Below are 21,500 nucleotides of genomic sequence, written 5' to 3' on the forward strand. Positions count from 1 at the left end.
AAAAAGCATGGGTGAGTAGTACTTCTACAGTCTCACTGTAGCCTGAAGCTGTTGATACCAAGCAGAACATGTCACCAGAACAATCAAGAAGGAAGCATTATGTTTCATTTATAGGATTGCACTCATAAATGTCGGAGTAGTGTTTTATCAACCAATCCTAAACAATTCAAATGCAAAACAAGTAACTCACAGTGTGCTTTATTATTTTTTCACAATATTAACTAGACAGACATGGAAAGTTTAATGGCAGCATGTTCTTATAACATTTTAAAGACAAAGAACAACATAATCATATTAAATGATGATAAACTGACAAACTACATTACCATACATACATCATCCAAAGGTACTGGGTAAACGATATCTGCTTATGTACATTTATGCTGGTGATAATTAAAATTCAAATATTCAGAAGAAAAAGAAAAAAAATACGCTACTTAAATTATAAAAATATATAGTTCTGTGTGGAATTTTTAATGCTGTATAACTTGGTGAGAAAGATTTCATCATGTGATGAAGCTGCATTAACTTAGTATAGGAATGTGATTTAAAACAAATACAGATTAAATTGGCTCTTTTGTCTTCTTTTTGTGTAGCCTGGTTTGAAAGAGAGAGAGGAATGAAAAACAAAGCTGGGCTTTTGCAATGAGAAAGAATTTTTATGCTTATAAATCAAAAGATGTTTAATTTTTCGTGTAGTACTGAGCCATTAACTCATAATACAAATGAATCATTTTGCTAGCTTGTTTAAAGACAGAGAGAGGAAAAAAAGACAGGCTTTAAACTTGCTACTTCACTACACTTTTAATTAATAGAACTTCTAGGTTTGTGAAGTTGAATGCAGGTGCACAGCTAAGCACAGTGTCATGCTTCAGGGTCAAAGCATGCAGACCTTACGTATATCTGACTCCCACTGACTGAGCAAGGGAGAATGTGTGCATGCAAGGCTGGGGTGTCCTGGGTCTGTATTCTTTGAACTGTACCACATCAATGTTTCCTTTGCACATCTGCTTTCAAAGAAACATTTTTTTTTTTTCATAATTGTTCTTTATTAGTGCAACCCTACTCAGACTGCGTAATCCCAAATCACAACAGCAAACCAATGAAGTTTTTTAATGATTGGCTAATTTTATAACACTTATTTTTTTTTTTTTGATTGAAAAAAATTAGTAATTATAGTCATGTTGTAGTGCACGAATTTGTATACAGTTTTAGTTAAAAGCTATTTTCAGACCACCTTGGGTGCACTCCTGCATCATCTGAAACTTGAGATTTTCTTACATACCAGTGTCATTCTCCATATCTTCCAGCCCCCTTCCTTATCTGTATATTCTCTGTTACCTCCACAGCCTCACTCCTCCTTTGTTGGATCCAGTGCTTGTTCTATTGAGAAATTTCCTTTGTGTCAGCTCTGATTTCAGAACGCTTGCAGATTTTTTTTCTTGTTTTTCCATTTGTTCCTAAGTTACTGGTATGTAACAGAACTTAGGTGATTGTAGAGATATTTTATTTCAGAAGCAAAATATTTTCCTTCATTATTTTCTTAATAAATGCAGTAAAAAGGAATTAATGACAAATAAATTAAATACAGCCGAATCAAGTATTTCTCTCAAATTCCTAAGGATTTTCTGTTTTGCAAAAGACTGCCTTCAGAATTAAGCTTTACTGTGAAGAGTAATCATGGGGTCTCCATACTCGGTTACTCTGCCTTTGTATCATCCTTTTTCAAGGGAAAGAATGAAAGATGAACAAATTCCATTTAACCAGGGAGACATTTCAGTGAGCTCTCTGATTCCTTCTACTTCTTGACCTCTTCCTAGGTTGTCCTCTGATCTTCCACGCCTAACCAATTTCAGAACTGTCCCTTCTTTTTTAACTTCTGCTTTGAAAACTCGGGTACACGGGGAGTGACCAGCTATGTGTGTCTGCGTAGTGACAGAGGATGGATTGTCATGGAAGTGTAGTCTTGGAGCATGCAAGTCTGTAAGGCATTTTGTGGAAAACAATTCTATGTGAAAGTGTAATGAAGAATAGGAAAGACAGGAATTATTGCAAAAGAAATGCGTAAGTGAGAGGAGAGGATTTTATTAAAGAAGTTCAAGCTTTTATATACATTCAATGTTTCTACTATGTTTCTTAATAAATGTATTACCAACTACCGTTATAGCTAATGCAGCCACAATACTGTACTATTCTGCAGTCAGGATGGGAAAATTCTGTTAGCTCTTTAATAAAATAAAATCATCAACAGTCATCATGACTCTTCTTTTTGCCTGGTATTAACTAGTACACTGGGAAGTCCAGCGAGTAGACACAACAGAACACAAAATCCTCAATATTCATTTAAATGTGTATCATGTGTCTTCTTCATATTATTTCTAAAGCAGCTTTAAAAAACTTTTGCCATTGGAAGGTATTAAAAATAAAACCCATTCAAATTATCCTTGTAGTATAGCAGCACTGGAATTGATAGTTACTCTTTTATTACTTTTGACAATGTAAACCTTTAATAAAATAAACAATATTGAAACAATTTGAGGTCTAATAGTTCGTGAACTTTAATGGGTGTATGGGCACAAATTGAAACGAAGACTAGATTGTGAAATGAAACATTAGCTTGATACCAGCCAATTCCAGTTTTGAAATTGGCTTCAAACAAATTCAGCTTTGTAGCTGAAAAAATACAAAGCCCACACTCAATCTGCAATACTTGGTTGCTCCCATTTAGAATATTTTTCATATGACTCCTGCATGTATATGCTCACTTCTGACAGAAGCACTCTAAAAACATTGCAGGTGTTTCTGTTTTGATCCTGTTTTTTCTTTCCTTCTATTTTATTTTTTATTTTTTTTAAATCAAGCCTAGTTTAGATCACATTTTTGTGTTCTTAGAAACATTTCCTTTATATGCTTCTAAAAAATTAAAAGTAATTTCAAATTTGAAAGGTAAGCTCATTCTGTCTTTGCTCTTACAAAGTGTAGGTGCCATGACTAAATAGCAGTAAAAATGCTGAGATGTACAACTCTTAAAAACAAACAAACAAACAAAAAAGCAGCTTTGAAGACACAACATCAACTACAGCCTTAACATTGAACATATTACATTCCCAAGTTAATGGAGCTATTTTGCATATAATGCCACAAAGTTATCCAACTGAAATCTTGAGGTTGACTCTACAGTTTATTCACTGCATTTTTTCAGCCTTATAGCACTTCTGTATTGTATGGTACGTTTTATTCAGAGCTTTGCAACCTTTTCTTTCTCCCTGTGGATGTCCATTGACCCACAAATCCCAGACTTCAAAAGTTTCATAGAAAAAATAGGAGCGCTTGATTGAAGACGGAGATTTCCATTACTCAGAGCAGTCCGTGCGACACACTCAGATTCTTCTGCTTCCTCAGCAATTCTGGACCCCTCCGAGCACATGGAAAAGCCCCGCTCTGACATACATCGACACATCTGGTCTCAGAACACAGGTCTGTTTATAAAACTGTGTATCAAGTAGTCTGCATTAATTGTACTTGAGTTGCATTTAAAATAGGGGCAGATACTTCACCCTCCCCTTTTCCTCCACCCTGTTTTTGCTTGAAATGACAGTAGGCACCTGTGCGATCGAGGTGTCAGAGAGTCTCTGTCCAGATAGAGGAGTTGGAGTTTCTTCATCATCTTTTCTTTCGTAGACAGTCTTAGGAATTTATTACCATGAAATAATTTTGGGGGTGAGGGGCAGGAGGATAAAGCTCACTTTCTTTTCTTTTCTTTTTTTTTTTTTTTTTCCCTTTTTTTTTTCTTTTTTTTTTTTTTTTTTTTTTTTTTTTTGTGATGAAAATGAGCTTGATTTTGGTGTCCAGTTCGATAAACAAGGGTAGTCAGAGCTAATTTGTAACTCAGCTGAGGTCTGTTTCTTGCCGAATAAAATTAAAATCGTTTTCAACTTTCAGGGATTTAGAGAACCACATTTAATTGGTTTCAAACCCCTGGAGGAGCTCCGTAAGTAAACAGGATTAGTTGCAGATACGAGCCCACTAAAGTGGGACACAGGTCAGGTCTTCAGACTCCAGCTCTGCTCTGTCAAAGCAGGCACTTAAGGTCTCCTGATGTTTCTGTGTCAATAGCCGTGAAAATGTTTTACTGCTGAGAAAATCATTGGAACAGTAATTTCCTGCAAGCCCCAAAGATTTAACTTCACACTTCTATTAAAAATTATTTCAGTTGACACACATTAGGGTATTGGATGATACTATTATGACTATGATGTGATGGCACGACTGGTAACTTGAAAACGCATGTTTACAAGGCATAGGCAATCATATTTCGAACTGTAGGGATAGCCAAGTGTCCTTCGAGAAGTTGCCATTTTGACTGCACGTATGTACCATGTTGAACTGTTTACTCCGTCAGTTCTTGCTGGCAGGACAGGGTTAGAACTTCGTTCACACTGACCTTTTTTTTCAGATCCCTCCCAGCCATCCAAAAAAAAAAAAAATGCGAGGAAAATCAACACAATTACGCAGCCTTTAGCAGCTCAAGTAACTGCCTTCCTAAGTGTAAGCAGGTAGGTCTTTGTCAGTATATTTGCTCTTCAGAGAGAAAATAATCCAGCCAGCTGCATTAATTAAAAAAAAAAAAAAAAAAAAAAAAAAAAAAACTAAAAGACAATGGGGCTCATTAAAGTTAAGAATAACAACATGATGTGATGACAGATACAACTTGCAGAGTTTCTGAAAATAGCAGGTTAAAATGTAAATATCTTTTAATAAATAATTTTCCTGCAATGTAAAAATAAATGATATTTCCTTTGGCAGTAATAGCTGATTTAATCTTTAGCCAGGAAGTTGTTTTGCTCATAAAATACCATTGTGCTACAGAAAAAAAATATTATTTTGCTGTTTTGAAAGACTTTTGTAATCCACGATAAACTGGGTGACTCTACTTATGTCCGAGATAAGCGCCAAGAGTGATGCAAGCTCCCACCAGAACCAAACTCAGGATAGTCTTCAGAGAGATCCAGGAGAAATCGAACAAAGGCCTCATACTGTTGCCATACAACTCCACAAAGGCATCCTAGAAAGGGAAATAAAACAATATCAGAATCCCAGTAACTTTTTAAGAGAGGGAGGGGAGCTTCTTCACGCACAGTGGTCATCCAGCAGGAAAAAGAAAAAAAAAAAAAAAAAGAAAAACAAAAAAAAAGAAAAACACACAAACTTTTTAAAATAGTGGTTTGGGAGCTATGTTTTTGTGCAGTGCTTAGCACAAAGTTCTCCTGCCTATTCCTCTACAAATATTGCTGTAATTGCTTACAGCCTGACATCTGCTATAGGCATGCACAGTCTAACAGAAAATACAGGAACAGCATTTTAAAATATGAGTACCTCCCTTTTGGCTCCTCAAAGTATAAATACAAAAATATACAAAGGAGGTAAATGGAACTTCATTCTCCAAACTTTTTGTTTCCACTGGGCATGGGGCATCTATTTTGCTGGTCGGTGTTGCTGAAAATGGTTTGGTCAAGGACTCGTTGGTGTTAGGTCAGAGGTTGGACCAGGTGATCTTGGAGATCTCTTCCAACCTAGATGATGCTGTGATTCTGTGCTGTGATTTACTGGGTTCCCTAGGGGTGGGTTCAGAAGACTACACGTAGTAGCCACTGAGATGTTTCATCTGTGTGGATTAAAGCTGTTAAGGTGCTGTACCGTGTTATGCCTCTGCTGGTCTTTCATGACTGGCACCAGAAGGGGTAACATCTTGGTCCTGAGCTCCTGATAGTCATACTTTGGTCTGACTGCAGGGTCAGTCAGGTTAACCAGCTCATCTGGCACAAGAATAACCTAGCCTTGAAAAGAGTTGTTTCTCCATGTGGATGTCTTGTCAGCTGACTTGCCCTGGAGCTTACAGCCACTACGTTCGGCATGAGGAAGAGGAGGGGGAAAGAGACAGTGCCAGAGGGTTGGCCACTTCTCATAGCTGCCCCCAAGTCAAATTGCATGGGTGGTAAAGGGAATACTTGCCCTGAGCCCAAAAACACGTTGTGTTTCCTCCTTCAAGCTACAGTCCTGTATTTAAGGAGAGCTGCTCTGAGAATGTCTTGAGATGCAGGCAGGCACCAAATGGAAAGCCTGTCTAAGTATTAAAGTTTTTGTGGTCCATAAATACAATCGGATTTTACTAGGCTAGTGATTAGACCAGTAACACCCTGCGGTTAATGTATTTCTTTCTAGCTGCCCGTGATTCCTTACAAACATGAAACTTCAGAGCATTCTGAGAGGTAAATTACACCGTGCTGCATGAAAGCAATAAACAGTAAAGCTGAATGACTTTAAAAATGGGACACAACTCATAGCAGGGTTTAGGACAATGCTTTTATTTTGCAACCAGTCAAGGCTTGCACTCGAACTACCGAGATAAACCCATGAAATAGCTATCCAGTGTGGAGTTTCCCAACCCTCTGTATTACTCTAGGCTTCCATTTTTTATTTTTGCTGTATGTAAACATTCTCTATTTATGTTATGATGCCTTTATAGGTTTTGTAATACTACTACGCTAGGAGGTAACTTGCCTTCTAAAATTGTATATATGCCATAGATCACTACAAGAATTAAGACAGAAAGGTCTCCACCATTCATAATAACCTCTCAACCAAGTGTATTTTCCATAAATTACATAAGTTAAATTAGCCTTCATCATTAGCATTCTCTAGTTATTGTAAGAATAAAAGCATTTGTGGTTATACCACGAGAGGGCGTGTAAGGTTTTTTATATTGTGCCGTTTGCCTGCTCACTAGATGCTGAGTGAGACTCAAATAAGTAAAATGTATGTAATTTCGAAACGTGTCTTTACATTAAATAATATTGGTGCATGTTGTATGTAAGAATGAGCGTGTCAGTAACAGAATAGCTATAGGACTTGGCCCACAGATTGACCTGAATCATGTTCCTCCTGTTATTTCTCAACGCTTGTTACTCCAGGCAATCATTTTCAAACATGGGTATCCAAGGGTATATTCTTAAGTGAAAGCAGCTTAACCTTTGGGGGGAATGTCTTAAAGCAAACTGTTCATTCCTGAGAAAATTTGGCAACTTTCTCATTGCTGCCTGGTTTTTGAAATAGACATTTGCAAACTCTGGCCTTAATATTCAGCTGTGCTGTTGCAGAGCTGAAAAGCACAGAGTTTGCTGTGCAGCTCTTTGGAAAGCTTCCTTTATTTCTCCTTAAGGCTATGAAGTAACACAATATCCTAAAATGTTACAGACTGGGCTAAATCCTGTTGCCGCCAGTGCAGGCTCACTGACTTCCATGGGAGCTTTGTCTGGATAGGGAGTTCAAGATCAGGCCTTATAAAAATACAAGAAGGGTAAAGTTCAACACTTGGTGATATTATGGGTGGAAAAGAGAGGAAATGAAAAAACAAAACAAAACAAAAACAAACAAACAACAACAAAAAAAAACAACAAAACATGGAAACGCAAGTCGTGAAAATATTTTAATGTTACATTTCTATGGGCTGGGTCACACTTCTGTATAGTTATGACAGCTGATGCATACACTATCAACTGCAAAATTAGGATATTTTGTGCCTTCTTTCTACCTCAGTTTAGGAACATTCAGCCCAGTTTGGTCGGAAGGCCATTTCCAGCGATTCACTGATCTCCTGGTACTTGCTATGAGGATGGACAGAGGGTTACAGTAAAATTTGAAGACCAGGCAAACGTATGGCATAACCTATGGTTCAAAAGAGGAATGCTAACAAAAACCGTGCAGCATGCAGTACTTTTTCATCAGAGATTATTACAACAACAACATGAACCCAACCTAATGGTGTCTGCACTATATATTACAAGTAGCTCTTTATGATCATTCCCCCTCCCCTCCTCAAACATCCTGATTAGGCCTATTTCCGAAGCTTGTTTGAACAGCCTGTCACTATTTGTTTAAGTTTCAAACCTGTTTTAAATAAACACATGTCCATTTTATGTACTAAAACAAGGCCGGGGGGGCAGGGGGGGTTGGGAAGTATGACCCATTACTGGAAACTATTTTAGCACAAAGAGAACCCTAAACAGAATCCTGACTGTTTCATAAGGTTTGTCTCCTTCTATAAACCCATGTATTTGTCACTGGATTTTTGTCACCTAAACCAGTCTGTTTAAAATAAGAGAATCTGCTCTAAAACAAATAAGATTAGCAAAATTGCTTGAAACACTTGATGTACTTTGAAAAACACTCTTTATAATGAAAGCAGGGGTCCCCTTGGCAAATAGACCGAGGCAAGTCCTGGCGTGGTCAACCTTTCTGGAAATGTTACACAATTGGAAAGAAAAGGCTTGTGGGCCTTTATTTTAAGACCTGCCTATTTAAAATTTAATAGAAAGTTATATCCTGGATGTAAAATTATATCAGGGCAGTTAAAAGTTATACGGAAAAGAACTCTTCATTCAGCCCTGTTAGTTTTTTGAAAATAATTTCTTTGGAGCTTTTATGGAGTCAAATCAGTCCGTTGTTGATTTACTGTGTAAATTCACCTTGACTGTTTCCACCCAGCAGGAAAGATGGGAATGCTGGAAGGAAAGATGCTCTGCCTAGGCCCTTCTTGGTACCACGCACCGAGATGTCAGCCTCACCTCCTCGGGCCCGACTGGCAGGCCAGGGGCGTGCTGAGAGCCCCCCTGCCCGCTGAACGACCCGTGGGGATGCAGGCCCCAGTCCTGGATGGCATTGCATGGCTTTCCAGGGAGCCTGGGGCCAAAATGGAGTTTGTTGAATTTTGCCTGCGAGGGAGAGGAGGTGTGAGAGTGCCCTGTGTCAGGGCCATCTCGAAGCAGAGGCTCTGTATCACATTGCCCTCTTCTTCTGCTGGCCCAAATTTGGCAGTGCTGATCCACGAAACAAATGTCCTCTTTAATTACACAAACATTCTTTGCTTGCACTTGGGGTTTATTTAGTCTCGGTCCTTGTGCAGCTCGGCCTTCATCCCTGCCCAAGAGGCAGGCCCTAGCTTCCAGGCTGCAGAGGAGTAAATACTTCCCATATGCTGCGCCCAGCGAAGCATTAATGACACGACTGCTCCCTCCTGACTATGCAAAGGGAAAAGCCAGCCTCGGCATGGCATTCTGCATTTGTGACTGAGGGGGTGGTGGGGAGAGCAAACACGAGGAAGTAAAGACTTCCTTTTTCTACCTGAATCAAACAGCTGTTGAGGAAGTGACTTTATTTCCCTCGTTATCATTGGTTTGACAGGATATCCTCTTGAGCCACATTGTATTGAATGAAGAGCCGGTGAGACTTCCATTTTACTGAACGGGAATTGCCTCGCAGCTATTTCATGCTGCCCTCTCCGTGACTCCAAAACAAACAAACAAACACGCACCAGCTCCACGCTTTTGAAGAAACCTGCCCAGGTTTGAATGACATGGCTCTGCCATCTGTTACGGTGGGAGAGGGAATGTCATCCACTCCGATGCCAAGATGTAGCAGCTGAATGGCTTTTCACTCACCACTGCCTCAATATGAGCGACATAAATTCTCGTAAAAGCTTTCGATCCTGCATGGTAACTCATTTCATAGAGAGTTTGGGGAAGGAGAGAGCCGAGAGAGCTGCATAAATCGTCCCCTGTTTTCTATGCAGTGAAACCTCATTAAAATGTCATCTTGAAGATAATGAGAAAAGTTCTTGGAACATAAAAAAATAGATCTGTAGCTGTTACTCTCCTGAAGCGTCCATGGGTCTTTTATGCAAGCCCGACTAGTGAGGACATGCAAATCAGGACAGCTCAGCCACAGACGGTGGTGTGCCGAGTGTGGTGTTTCACCAGGTCGGTGTCTTTAGAGAGGCCGATACCTTTTTCCGCCTGGGAGTGCTGACATGCTGGTGCTCCAGCCAGGTGCACTTTATCAAATTATAATGTGCTGGAAAAGAAGGTGTCACCATGCCACTCTGCTGACCGCTGGCAGGGAGCCTGCCCAGGGACTGGCTTTAGCATGTATACGCCCGATCAAATCTCCATCCAGGGTGTTTTTAGTTTGGTTGGTTGGTTTTTTGGTTTTATTTTCTGTTGTTTTGTTTATTTTTATTTTTTTGCCCCTCACCTTTGTCGGTGGTAGAAATGAATCTATTCTGCCTTCTGTTTTCACTATACCCTACTTGGTCTTAGATATGCAGCTTAGATTAGCTGCTGCCTGCATACCCTTTTGTTTTTCCAGTGATATCTGACACTTCTGTCTTTGGACAAAACTGGTTCTCTTCACAGTGGTCTCACCTAAGTTCTTTGTTTGTTGTTCTTTGTTCTTGCTATCTTTTTGTTTAAATACTTGCACTGGTGAGCCTGTGGTCTTGGGGCATATCTTGCAGCTCCTACTGATGCCAGGCTCTCATGGAAGGCCATGTAAATTCAAATAAATGGAAACAGTATTTGGGTTATTTGCTGTCTAAACATGGCACTCAGATGGAGACATCTAAGGAGCAGAGACTAATTGCAGTTAGATTTGTTCATAAAAACTGATGCATATGCTTAGAAATATATTAATCTGACTGGTTATAGTAACTGTTCCTGTTCATGCTTCTGGAGAACGAACCTGGCAGCAGACAGATTTGCTCCATAGTTGAGAGAGATGGAGGATCAACCCAGGCTATGGTCAACCCTTAAAACATGGGGTTAGTAAGGTGATGATCGTTCAACTTGTATGAAAAGCCATGAAGTGTTCAGACAAGGCTGCATTCTTGTTAAACCAAGTCAGCATGAGAAATGTTTCAGCAATTTCATCTTGGCATCTCTACTTAATTCAGTTAGACGTGGCTCTGCAATATGCAAAAGCCCAGACCTAGGGGAGGCTGCCTGGTTTTCTTATTCCTGGAAAGGCCCACATTAAAATGAGGTATTTCTGGCATCAGCTATATTGTCACTGTAGCGGCTCGTTGGTGGTATTTAATGGGTGCCACTTCTGAGGGAGCAATATTAGCATTAAGGAGAGAAAGAAGTCAAGAAGGCAGTCTGAACAAAATCCTACATATTCAAACAACACAGCCAAACTCTACTCAGGCTCTACTCAGTCCTTGACAGGTTATTCTCACAGCTTTTTCAGAGCTTCTGCAGGGTTATAAGCCCATTCAACTGTTTTGGTGTTTCTTACATCAATATTTAGCAGTTTGGTTTTAGCTTCTGGAGTCATACTACTTGGGTTGAATGCTAGAAGCTGTATATCTTTTGTACACAGAAACAAATTGCATGTATTTTCACTAATCTTAGTTGCACTGAGAACCATTCGGTTTTAGGCCATCTTCTTCTAGTCAAATTTAATAAACCACTTCTAATGAGTTTATATTTACATGCAAATTTATCAAACACCCACAGTGATCTGTGGGTCACTTTGGAGGACGGAGCAAGCATCACGGAGTTGCTAAGGGAACTCATACTGCACCGTCACACAACCATATCCTTTGCAAAGAAGCACGATGTATTGGGAACACAACTTTCTGAATGACTCAAAAATAAGGACAAAATGGGTCTGAATGGCAACACAGGCCTGTTCTCTGAAAGTCTGGTCTAAATTCTGTCTTGCTAGTAATTTACTTTCAATTTGAGTGCCATTACGCTGGAAATAGCGTACCTAAACTAAAAAGCTAAATTTGAAAATTTGGAGCCAGCTTGTAGTTTGGCGACTGAGGGAAATACGAACACATACACCATTATGTTCCCTGCATGCTCCAGCTGCCAGTGTCTGTTACTCTCAGGCTGCTGCAAAAGAGTTAAATCATGTAACAGTCTGAGAAATGGGAACTGAAAGTAGCTGCTTGTAGAAATGTTCAAAGTGCTTTGGCACAGCTTTTGTCATCAGCCCACCACTTCAGTAATGGAGGGTTTTGTTTAATAAATGTATCCAGCTGTGCTGTGAAAGGGCTTGAGGCGCAGGTATTAGCTGAGGTAAACAGGGAAAAGAAAGACAGAAAGACCAAGGGTTTGCCAAGGAAGGGCTTGCTAGAAGTGGTCTCTGCCAGAACAGGCAGCGCACGTGAACGCGAAGGGTGAAACCGAACTAGTCTGAGCAGGCTGTGCCATCAGCTGAGCCACGAGGGACCAGTCACGCATTTTTTTTTTTTCTGCTGCTTGTTTTAATATCTCTTAGGGAAATACCTGATCCCCTGTTTGTTGTCTAAACAGGGAGTTCTGATCCAGATACCTTTGGCTCACCTGCCTTGCACTCAGCCTCGAGCTCCAGCAGCACAGAAGCGTTGCTGCAGCCGTAGCGCTCCAGCCCCGTGCTGGACAACGCTGTGCTGCTGCAGCAGCTGCCTCTGGTAAAAGTTCAGGTGAAGTGGCACCTTCTTCAAAGATGCCATGCATTCCTAACACAGCTTGAAGCAGGCTTTGGTTGTTGTTTTTTTAAATCTTGTGACAATCAGCTGATTTACCGGGGGAATGAAACAGCGAGGGTTACATAAAGTAACCTTACGATAAATCTGCAATTTAATGAATAAGCACAACACTGCGGGGGGGGGGGGGCGGCCCCCCCTTGGGCCAAATAAAAAATGCTGAAGACTTAAATGGGCAGCTACGCTTCTACCAGCAGCCACCTGGAACATATGAGCTTGTGCATGTATTTTCTTTGGCAAGCTACACCTCGTTAGTGGCCCAAACCATTTTTGCTCACCTGTAAAAGCCTTATTTGAGGAAGAGACGAGGTGGTGTTTTTTTTGCTCACTGCTTTCTCCTGCCATTTCCTGAGCCAGACCCTGCATGCTGTACCCTGGTGGGTGCTGTGTGCCAGCTGTAAGGCAGGCAGATGTGCCCTGGCAGTGAGGCAGCCCAGTGGAGCAAACTGTAAGCCCCCGTCCAGCACTGAGCACACACGGGTGTGAAGATCACCGGCATCAGTGTGCGTATACACTTCTGAATTGCCTTGTGGGGCTGTTCCTGAAGGCCTCTCGGTGGCTCGTCCATGTTTTTTCATAATTTCACAGCTAAGTGGTAATGGGGATTTAATATGAGGGGAAGTTCCTGGTCTGCACTGGCTCAGAAAAGATTGTTTTTGGTGTGGGTGCCTCCTCTCCACTCCTCCTCCTCTCTGTTCTGCTCACCTCCTGCACAAAACCACAAGACATGGAAGACCAATGAAGGGTGACTGAGCAGGGAAAGGAATTAGGATAGGCTGTGCAGACTGAGACAAATGGGAATAGCAGACAAAGTCAACTGTCTAAATAGTACACGTGAAAGCTTCCTGTTGCCACCATGAGCTGAATCCTACTGAGCCCATGCTTGCTTTATAAGTTGCCTTGCCTGGCAAAGTGCTCACAGGTTACGGTTGGCTATGAAATCTTCAGTTTTTCTGGTCATCCAGAAAGTCCTTTGGCAAATGTTATTAGGTAACAGGGACCATATGAAAAGAACAAGGAAAATCAGGGTGCAGGGATATGATTCACAAACAGATTGAAGGACTTTGTTTTGCTATTCAAAACAGCTCTTAAATTCATTTGCATGCACAGTTGTAACCCATTAGCTTATGACCGTTAGATTTATTCAAATGCCACCTTGCAAAAACAAAATATGAAGCCTTAATGAAATGCAAATAATCTCTGCCCCTGCACCTCCAAAACCAACACCAAAACAAACAACAGGCATCCCACTGCAGAAGTGCTAATTCCCTTTGCCAGGCCCATCTGCTCTTCCCTCCATCCTAGCCCTTCCTCCCCTCCAAAAAGCATTGGGATGTTGGAAACAGACACACTTCCCACCCATATGCATGTTTTAATTCCTCTGAAAAATGAAATAATGCATTGCTGATACAAGAAAGGGCACAAAGTTTGTGTGTTTCCTTTTAGTGGAAAGCTTTAAAACTGAAAAATAGAGATGAGTAGCAGGAGAAAAAGGATTATTTTGTACTAATTTGAATCTTTGCTGGTGTCACTGCTCTGGCCAAGTCGCTTGATGGAGACATGGCTTCTACCAGTTGGAGGGGGCTACCAGCATGGTTGAAATGCCTCCCAAACAATGTGAGCCGCGCTGGCAGAAGGACTCCACTGTTTGGTGTTAAGTCTATGTATGTCTGCATAGTGGGGATAGGAATCATGCCAAAATAGTTATCTTTGTAGGCTAGAGATGTGATTTTTTCCCCATGAGATAGTTATGCTGGCCAGATTTTGTCATGTAGACCCTAGGAACTTTTATTTGCAAAATAAGACTGTAATTTATATTAACCAGATGTTCAGCATTGATCTGCGTCTGTGCATTTACAGTACGCTTTAAGTAGTTTTTACTGCGAAAAAGATATATACCTTGGGCACCGGTGAGATTTTAAAAACCCAGTGCTGAAACTCTAGGATTTGGTGGGCTCTTCTTTCCTTCTGGTGGTGACGTGCAGTTCCCAATGAAGTCTGCTGCTGTCCTGAGTGTCGAGTTTTGCTCTTATCAGTCAGATGCCCTGCAGATCCTGAAAGTCAAGCCTCAGCTCTCCCGTGTATCAGACGCTCACATTAATCACCAGAGCAAGCCATGCTGCTCCTTATAACCCAACAGTGCTGGCAGCTTAGGGTGAGGGCCGAGGTGACCTAGGATCTCTCCTTTTTGCTAAAGAGCAGAAGGTACGGGTGCCAGCCCTCTGAAACAACAGATCCCTCTTTGTTTTCTCTTGTGCCTGTTTTTTTCCTGAGAGAAGGCGGGGGCTGGTTCTGCCACAGGACGATGAACATGAGGGTGGTCACGCTGCTATCACTGCAGCCTGAAGCACCACTATCAACAAGTTACACATACACGCCTTTGGGAACAGCTGAGATATGGCATAGCCTGCATTCCTATGGCCAGTCATTCAAAACAGAAACTAAAGGATTTGGTTAACTGCTGCTTTTTTTTTTTTAAATTTATTTTTTATTTTTTTAAAGCCTGCATGTCCTTGCAGATCCTTCACAAAGAGCTGAGCATTTATATTTCCTGTTGACATCCTATGAAAGGGAGAATGCCAATGGAAATTGGATCTTTTAATGAACAATTTCTGTGGACAGCAAGTCAGATGCAAATTCGTGAAGTGTTTAACTCTGTTGTTGTGACCTTGAACTAACACCACTAGGAAGGAGAAGGCCCTTAACTTAGGCAGGAAAGACTGGTAATTACTTGATGTGCTGGTCTTTCCAAGTGAGCAGAAATTTCATGCAAAAGTTCAGATACTCAAAGGAAAGACTAAAAAACAAAATCAAGAATATCAGCCAAGAAAAAATAAATGCATTACCTATGAAATCAGTGCTTGAAAGCTTTCCCACTTTCTAAAATAAATAAGACTTCACAGATTGGAAACGGCAGATCAAAACTGCTATAAGGTCCAAAACCTTGCCTTTAACTTTTTCTAAATACTTCTACGTGCAGGTGGGTCTATATGGCAGAATGCAGTTCTGTGGAGAGGGAGAGGGAGCTGGCCTTGTGTTGAGGAAGCCAGTTCAGGAGCAGGTATTTGGGTGCAAGTCCTATAGGCACATAAGAATGGTACTCCAGGCTGGCTAATTATTCCTGCTGTGAAACTTGTGCAACTGCTGTTTAGATGAAGCTCAACTACCAGAGAAAAAAAGGATAACTTCTGTTGTGCATGAAGACTTAAAGCACTGTCTTTGCTGCACAGCAATATGCACAATGTGCCCGAGCAGCTGATGCCGAAACACCAGTCTGTCTTGCTCAGTCACTTCAAAGTAGCCTCAAGAATTTCATTAAAGCATTAATCTGCTGTTAAAGAGCTGCCCTTACTTCAGAGCCAGAAGAAGTGGTTGCAAGAGCTGAGGGATTCATGTGTGGTAGAAGGCGAGGGACTAGATCTGGAAGTAGGTGAAGCAGTCATCTAGACGATGACCACAAATACCTTCCATGTGCAAGCACCTCCTGTGTCTGTCTGTCTTCACTGATGACCTGTGCCCATCTTGACTCTCTTTGTGTCACACTTGTACTATTATGGTCATCCTCCTTCTTTTCCTCCAAGTCTTCCGTCACCGATGCCTGCTGCTCTGCCTCTGAGTGGGAAGGCAGAAGGAGTGTTTCCATCAGCTTTGCATCAGCAGGGGTTTTGTGCCACAGCAGTAACTCTCAGCTGGCAATTTCGGGCTGGAATTGAATGTATAAGTGACATAACCCACCCAGGAGTTGCCTTCAGAAACTCCTATAATTAACTGTTGCTGCTATAAGTTTAGACAAACCCAGGAAATCACATGCAAAATTCTGTCTGATTTGCTATCTAATCTTCCTCTATCTAGGTTCTTATACCACACACATTGCTGTGGTATCTGAGCATCTTGGTGCCTGGATGCAATTCAGTTAAACTCTTTTCAAGCCAGCAGCCTAAGCTGCCGTCCGAACACTCCTCCTGCACGCAGCCAACTGTTTTGCTATGAACAAACTGCAAAGAAGCTTCTTCAAAGGCTCCCCCAACGTACCAGCTTCTCTAGTCTTCCTTACCCAGATAATGTAAGATTGGGAAATTTGCCAAGCATCACGCTAAACCGAAAGAGACATTCAAATTGCTGCAAGTATAAAGAGCCAAGGCAGCCCAGTCTGCCAGAATGTTATTGCAGCAGTCTCAAGAAGCTCACGGCATTAAGACTTCATTTCGTTGTGTGCCTGCCTGTCTAGGAGATGCACCTCCAGAGGCCAGAAAGTCATTGCTTCCTCAATATTAAAGACAAGCGTCTCGGACAACTGCAAACCATTCGTTAGCTTCAAGCTTTTGAGTCAGTTTTCTTTCTTTTGAGATTGGAGGCATTTGATCCTGTGGTTACTGTTGCTTGAAACAGAACTTCTGCTTTCAAGAGGGTTTTAAATACACCCCTTTCTGGTGAGCATACAATCAAAAGCAGGAATGCAGAAAAGGACCAACAGTCAAAAAGGTGATGAAAAGAAGCTGTGTTATTTCTGGATGAGAAATACTAGATATAGGTTTGACTGATTTAAGCCCAAGTAAAGGAAGAGAAAAAGTTCAGAACTTATCTACATTTTAACAGTAAAGAAGCAATCCTCCCCCCAGGAGGAACCATTTATACTGATATCAAAGCGTATTCTGACTCATTAACTGAAATATGTTATGCTGGGGGAAGAGTTATCTCAGCAAGATTTTTGTCTACACAAGGATTTGCACCAGCATAGTTTATATCCCTAAAAGAGTCAGATGCCTAACCAACACTGGTATACAGTGGAGCGTGAACCAGGAGTGGAAGGTGGGGAAAACTGGGGGTGCCAATGTTTTGGGCTGTGTTTGTTTTCACAAATCTGTGTTTCAGAAGTTCCTGTATATCTATGATGACAACAGCTAAAATAAAAAAGCATCAAGAAACTAAAAGAAACCTAAAGTCCCTTCCTTATTTTTTTTTTGGCTATTTACTCCCACAGCTTTACTCATAGAGATGGAGGGGAGGGAAGGGGGGAGGGAAAGAAGCTGAGCTGAGCCTATGATCACAGCATTAAGTTGATTTGACTATTAGAAAACTTTAATTTAAATGTTCCCCATGGGGTTTCTGGTATTTATTTCCTTATTTACTTCTTGAGCCCATTTAATACTTTGACCTGAACGAAGAAGATTTTGCAAAAGCAAGAGGATTAAAGGTTCAAATTAGTTAAATATGGAACAAATCCACAGATTCACTGAAGCCCAGTGTTCTCAGTGTCACTGATGATACTATCATATATTAAACTGTTAATGTGCTTGAAGTGCAGAAAAAAGACATTTTCAATATAGGCTACAGGCATTTGTTTCAAAAAATGTACTGTTTCATTGAATCCTTTTTGCCTAATTTCTTCTGTCCCATCCAAGTGGACATCCCATATGTCTGTAACAACCATGGGATGCTCAATGGGCCTCCTGTCATGCCTGTCTGTTGTGGCATATTGTTTTTACCAACTTTGTCATCTTTGTCCAACTCCAGATTCTACCTCTTAACTTGCACCTCTTTCACATCTTGGTGTTTGTTTGTTCTTCATTTTTGTGTTGTTGTCGTTGTTGTTATATATATATTTTTTAATTCTTTCTATGGTTATGTAACCTCCTTTCATTCATTACCTTTCTTTTCACTATTCACCTTTATGCATACAATACTACCTTGCACAGCTTCCATGCGTGCATACACAAATTACACCTTTTCTCACTGGTATATTGCTTACTCCTCCCGTCTTTGGAGTTGAAGTTATTGCAAACACAAGATTGTCGATGTGCCAGCTAATCATGCTTAGGCTGTGGTCCCAGCAGGTTTTAACTGCAGCTGGCTGCCACAATGCTGAGTGCAACTTAGGTGAATGTAATTGCAAAGTCATTGTGGGCATTGTGCCAGTGGGACTCTTCAAGGTTGTGTTGTGACACAGATGGCAACCTGCAGTGAAGACTAGCCCTGCTCAGTGCTCTGTGAGGCTGCAATGCACATTTTGTGTCTAGAATAGAGCTAAGCTGCTACAGAAGCAGGCTGAGGTGGGTAGGAACATTTGAAACACGACTTGGTGTCAATACCAGTTGTAGCTGGTTTGCTGTGAAGCCAGCATAAAACTGTGCTCAGAAAGCAGGAACACCTGGGCACTGTGTAGCTGTAGGCGAGTCCGCTCTGTGAATACCTAATATAAGAAAGGTGCAGCACATTGGTAAGGTTTATCAAGAGGCTGGTAGCCACTGAAACGTATGAGAAGCTCTTTAAAGGTTTTCAGTCTCTTAGGGGGAGGAACAGCTCATAAAGCCATGTTTAGTCCTCCTCTGGCCCTATTTTAAGGGTAGGCTTTGGAAGAAAAAGATGAAGTTGCTCTTTGATCAATTTCTTAGACAGTAAAATATGTCCTTATGTCAAGAGTTTGTAAGAAAATAAAGTAATACCACCTCAAAGAGGTTAAAGTTTTGATCCAGGAACATAGGAGTTGCTGTACTGAATAGCCTTGTGGTCCATCTAGACGTTAAGACTTAGTGAGTCAGCTATGATCCGTTTGTGATTAATACCTGAGTTAATACTAGTTTCTTCCTTTTGAGTGTCACTTTTCCAAGATGCTGTTGCCTCAGGTGTCAAGAAATCTCTCTTTTAATCCGTATTTCTCCTGATCTACTTGTCCAAGCATAGGCGAGTAGCCAAAGTCCCTATTACTACAGTTTTGTTAGCAGTTGAGTTCAACGTTGCTCACTCAGTTTCCTTAAGCTGGCTATAGAGCAACTAAGACCTGCTAATGCCTTTACTTTCCGAAAGTTGTTAAAATGCTGTGGAATTTCTAGTTTTGCATTTCTTTATTTGTCTTTGGAGATTCAGTTGCATAGTGCTTCCCACTTAAAGTTCATCTAAATAGTGCTTATGCTGTCCTTCTATTTGGCAGTATCTCCTCTGCCTCTGTGGACCAGTCTTTCTTTCCTGAACATGTTGTAGGTAGATAAAATGTTGTTCCACTATGTTTCCCTCCTGCCCATTATAACTGAAATCATGCTCCATGGCAAAATACAAGGGTTGTTCTTTTGCTTTTAAGCTTGTTAAATTTGTTTAAATACTTATGCTCATTCAAATCCTGTATCTGATACCTTCCCAGTTTTACTGAATTCCCTTTTATGCATTTACCAAAATTATGGTTCTCTGATGGTCGTAATTGGCATGATGTTCTCTGAATTCACAAGATGCTGCCATATATACACGTCTTTAATAGACATATTTGACTAATACGTTCCCCAGATCCTCATAACTTCTGGCTTCTTTGCTAGCATCTACTTCTGTTCTGATCTCCTCCGTTTTCTAGGCTCTCCCTTCCCCGGGTTTTCTCACTCTGTCAAAGTAAAATGCCATCTCACACAATCTTCTTGGCCACACTCAGGACTGTTCTCGCTGCCACGCCAGGCGTGTGTATGAAACTGGGAACAACTTAGTCAAAGCCTTGTCTCAGACCCAGAGTTTTCTGTCTTGCCAAATGAAGCAAGTTCCCAGACAGTCTCTCTTACTTACTGATAGGAAAAGCTCATCCAGTGTCTCATGATAACCATATGTTTTGCTGAAATTAAAAAGCTTGCCGAGTTCCTTTTCCTTTGGAATGCATTCCCTGGGACGACTGGGGGTGTTTGCCTTGTCAGTCTCTTTCTGCTCGGTGGCAAACCATCTTCAGCGATGCCATCTTCAGTGATGGCACCTTCAGAAGGGTGATCTGACCCTCACCTCTGTAGCCAAGCTTCTTTTTTATCAGGAAAAGTAGCTTCTTAAAACAAAGGCTTGGCCAGGCTCTATCTAAAAGCCACCTTTCTCCTCCCACATGACCTTTCAGCCTCTGAGCTTCCTCAATTTCTCACAGACATTTCTGGGATTTCAGAACACTTGAATGTTCTTCTTAACAGAAGGTAAGATATGTTCAGCAGTTCCCTAGCCAAAGTAAGAGTTGCTATCTTTTTGTCTGTCCGTGTTTAGTTTTAATTAAAGGATGAGCTTTTGGTTGGGCAAATAACTGTTGGTGGCTACCAGTGGTGTATTGCCCAGGAGAGTCCTTTCTCATTCTCACTATAATGTATCCCATTTCCCTAAATCTTCAAAAAACATGCTTTCAAGCTAGATTCCTAAATACATGGCTATGTACTTAAATAAACAGACTTTCTTAAATAAACAGATTTTCTTCTTTTGGTTGTCTGAGGACAGGTTCCAGGCTTTGAAACTCCCAGGCCAAGTAGTACATTTCAAAGCTACAGTGTGAATGGGGACATGATCCCAATTCTAAAATTTTAATATTGTGCATTAATGATCATTGCACTGAAAACCATTTAATTAAAAATTGTTGGAGTTTAAAAAATATTTCCTGAAAACTGTGTTTGGAATTTCTGAATTACTTACTTAACTGAGATCAGAGTGGAGCAATGAGATTTTAAGAACAGAAACACTTCAGTAGGGAGAGGGAACTGGAACTAGTCATATTAGTAAGTAACCAGATAACCGAGCAAGGAGTCCATCAAATAATGAGTGACAGGGAGAGAGAAGGTAGGTATGGAGACTGCAGTCCTGCACCTCATGCAAGAAGCAGAGAGATTTCAATTACACAAGGAAAGACAGAAATTCAAAGCTGGTAAGACAAAGCGCTTTTGCACAGGATTCACAATTAGACCTTCAGATTCACTGCTACAGGATGCTGAGGCAGTGAATTTAGCAAGCTTCGGAGAATAATAAAATATTTCTACGGTGAACAAAATATGTCAGCAGTAATCCAAAATAATGGTGATGATGATGATGATAAAAAATGGAAGCCTTCTGCTTGAAGGATTAAATCAGTCTCTCAATTCTTGGGATTAGTGTGAGGTCTTCACTAGGAGGGAGCTAGGAGAGAGAAGAGATTATCCTACATCTGCTTCTTGTGGATTTTTTTGCTTTTGTCTGAAGCTGGTGGTGCTGAGCATGGGTACAGTCTCTGTTGGATGGATCACAGTTTTGGTGAAGAGCAATTTTTAAAACTTGTGTATTAGCTGGGCAGGGAATGTTTGTGTCCTTCAATTTTTTAGATTTTTTATTTTTTTTAAGTCTTTATTCAACTAAAACTGGCTTCAAGTGAGTCAAAACC

General features: G+C 40.8%; 1 protein-coding gene across 1 annotated transcript in view; it reads right to left on the reverse strand.

The window, feature by feature from the left end:
• Nucleotides 1-182: 182 nt before the first annotated feature.
• Nucleotides 183-21,500, reverse strand: part of BCL2 (BCL2 apoptosis regulator) — a 91,654-nt gene continuing 70,336 nt past the window's right edge. The window contains exon 2 of the mRNA XM_035318259.1: nucleotides 183-5,065. Coding sequence (XP_035174150.1) covers nucleotides 4,931-5,065 — 135 coding nt within the window. The 3' untranslated portion in view covers nucleotides 183-4,930. The remainder of the gene's footprint in view (nucleotides 5,066-21,500) is intronic.

Source organism: Oxyura jamaicensis, chromosome 2, assembly GCF_011077185.1.
Source record: "Oxyura jamaicensis isolate SHBP4307 breed ruddy duck chromosome 2, BPBGC_Ojam_1.0, whole genome shotgun sequence".
NCBI classification, from domain to species: domain Eukaryota; kingdom Metazoa; phylum Chordata; class Aves; order Anseriformes; family Anatidae; genus Oxyura; species Oxyura jamaicensis.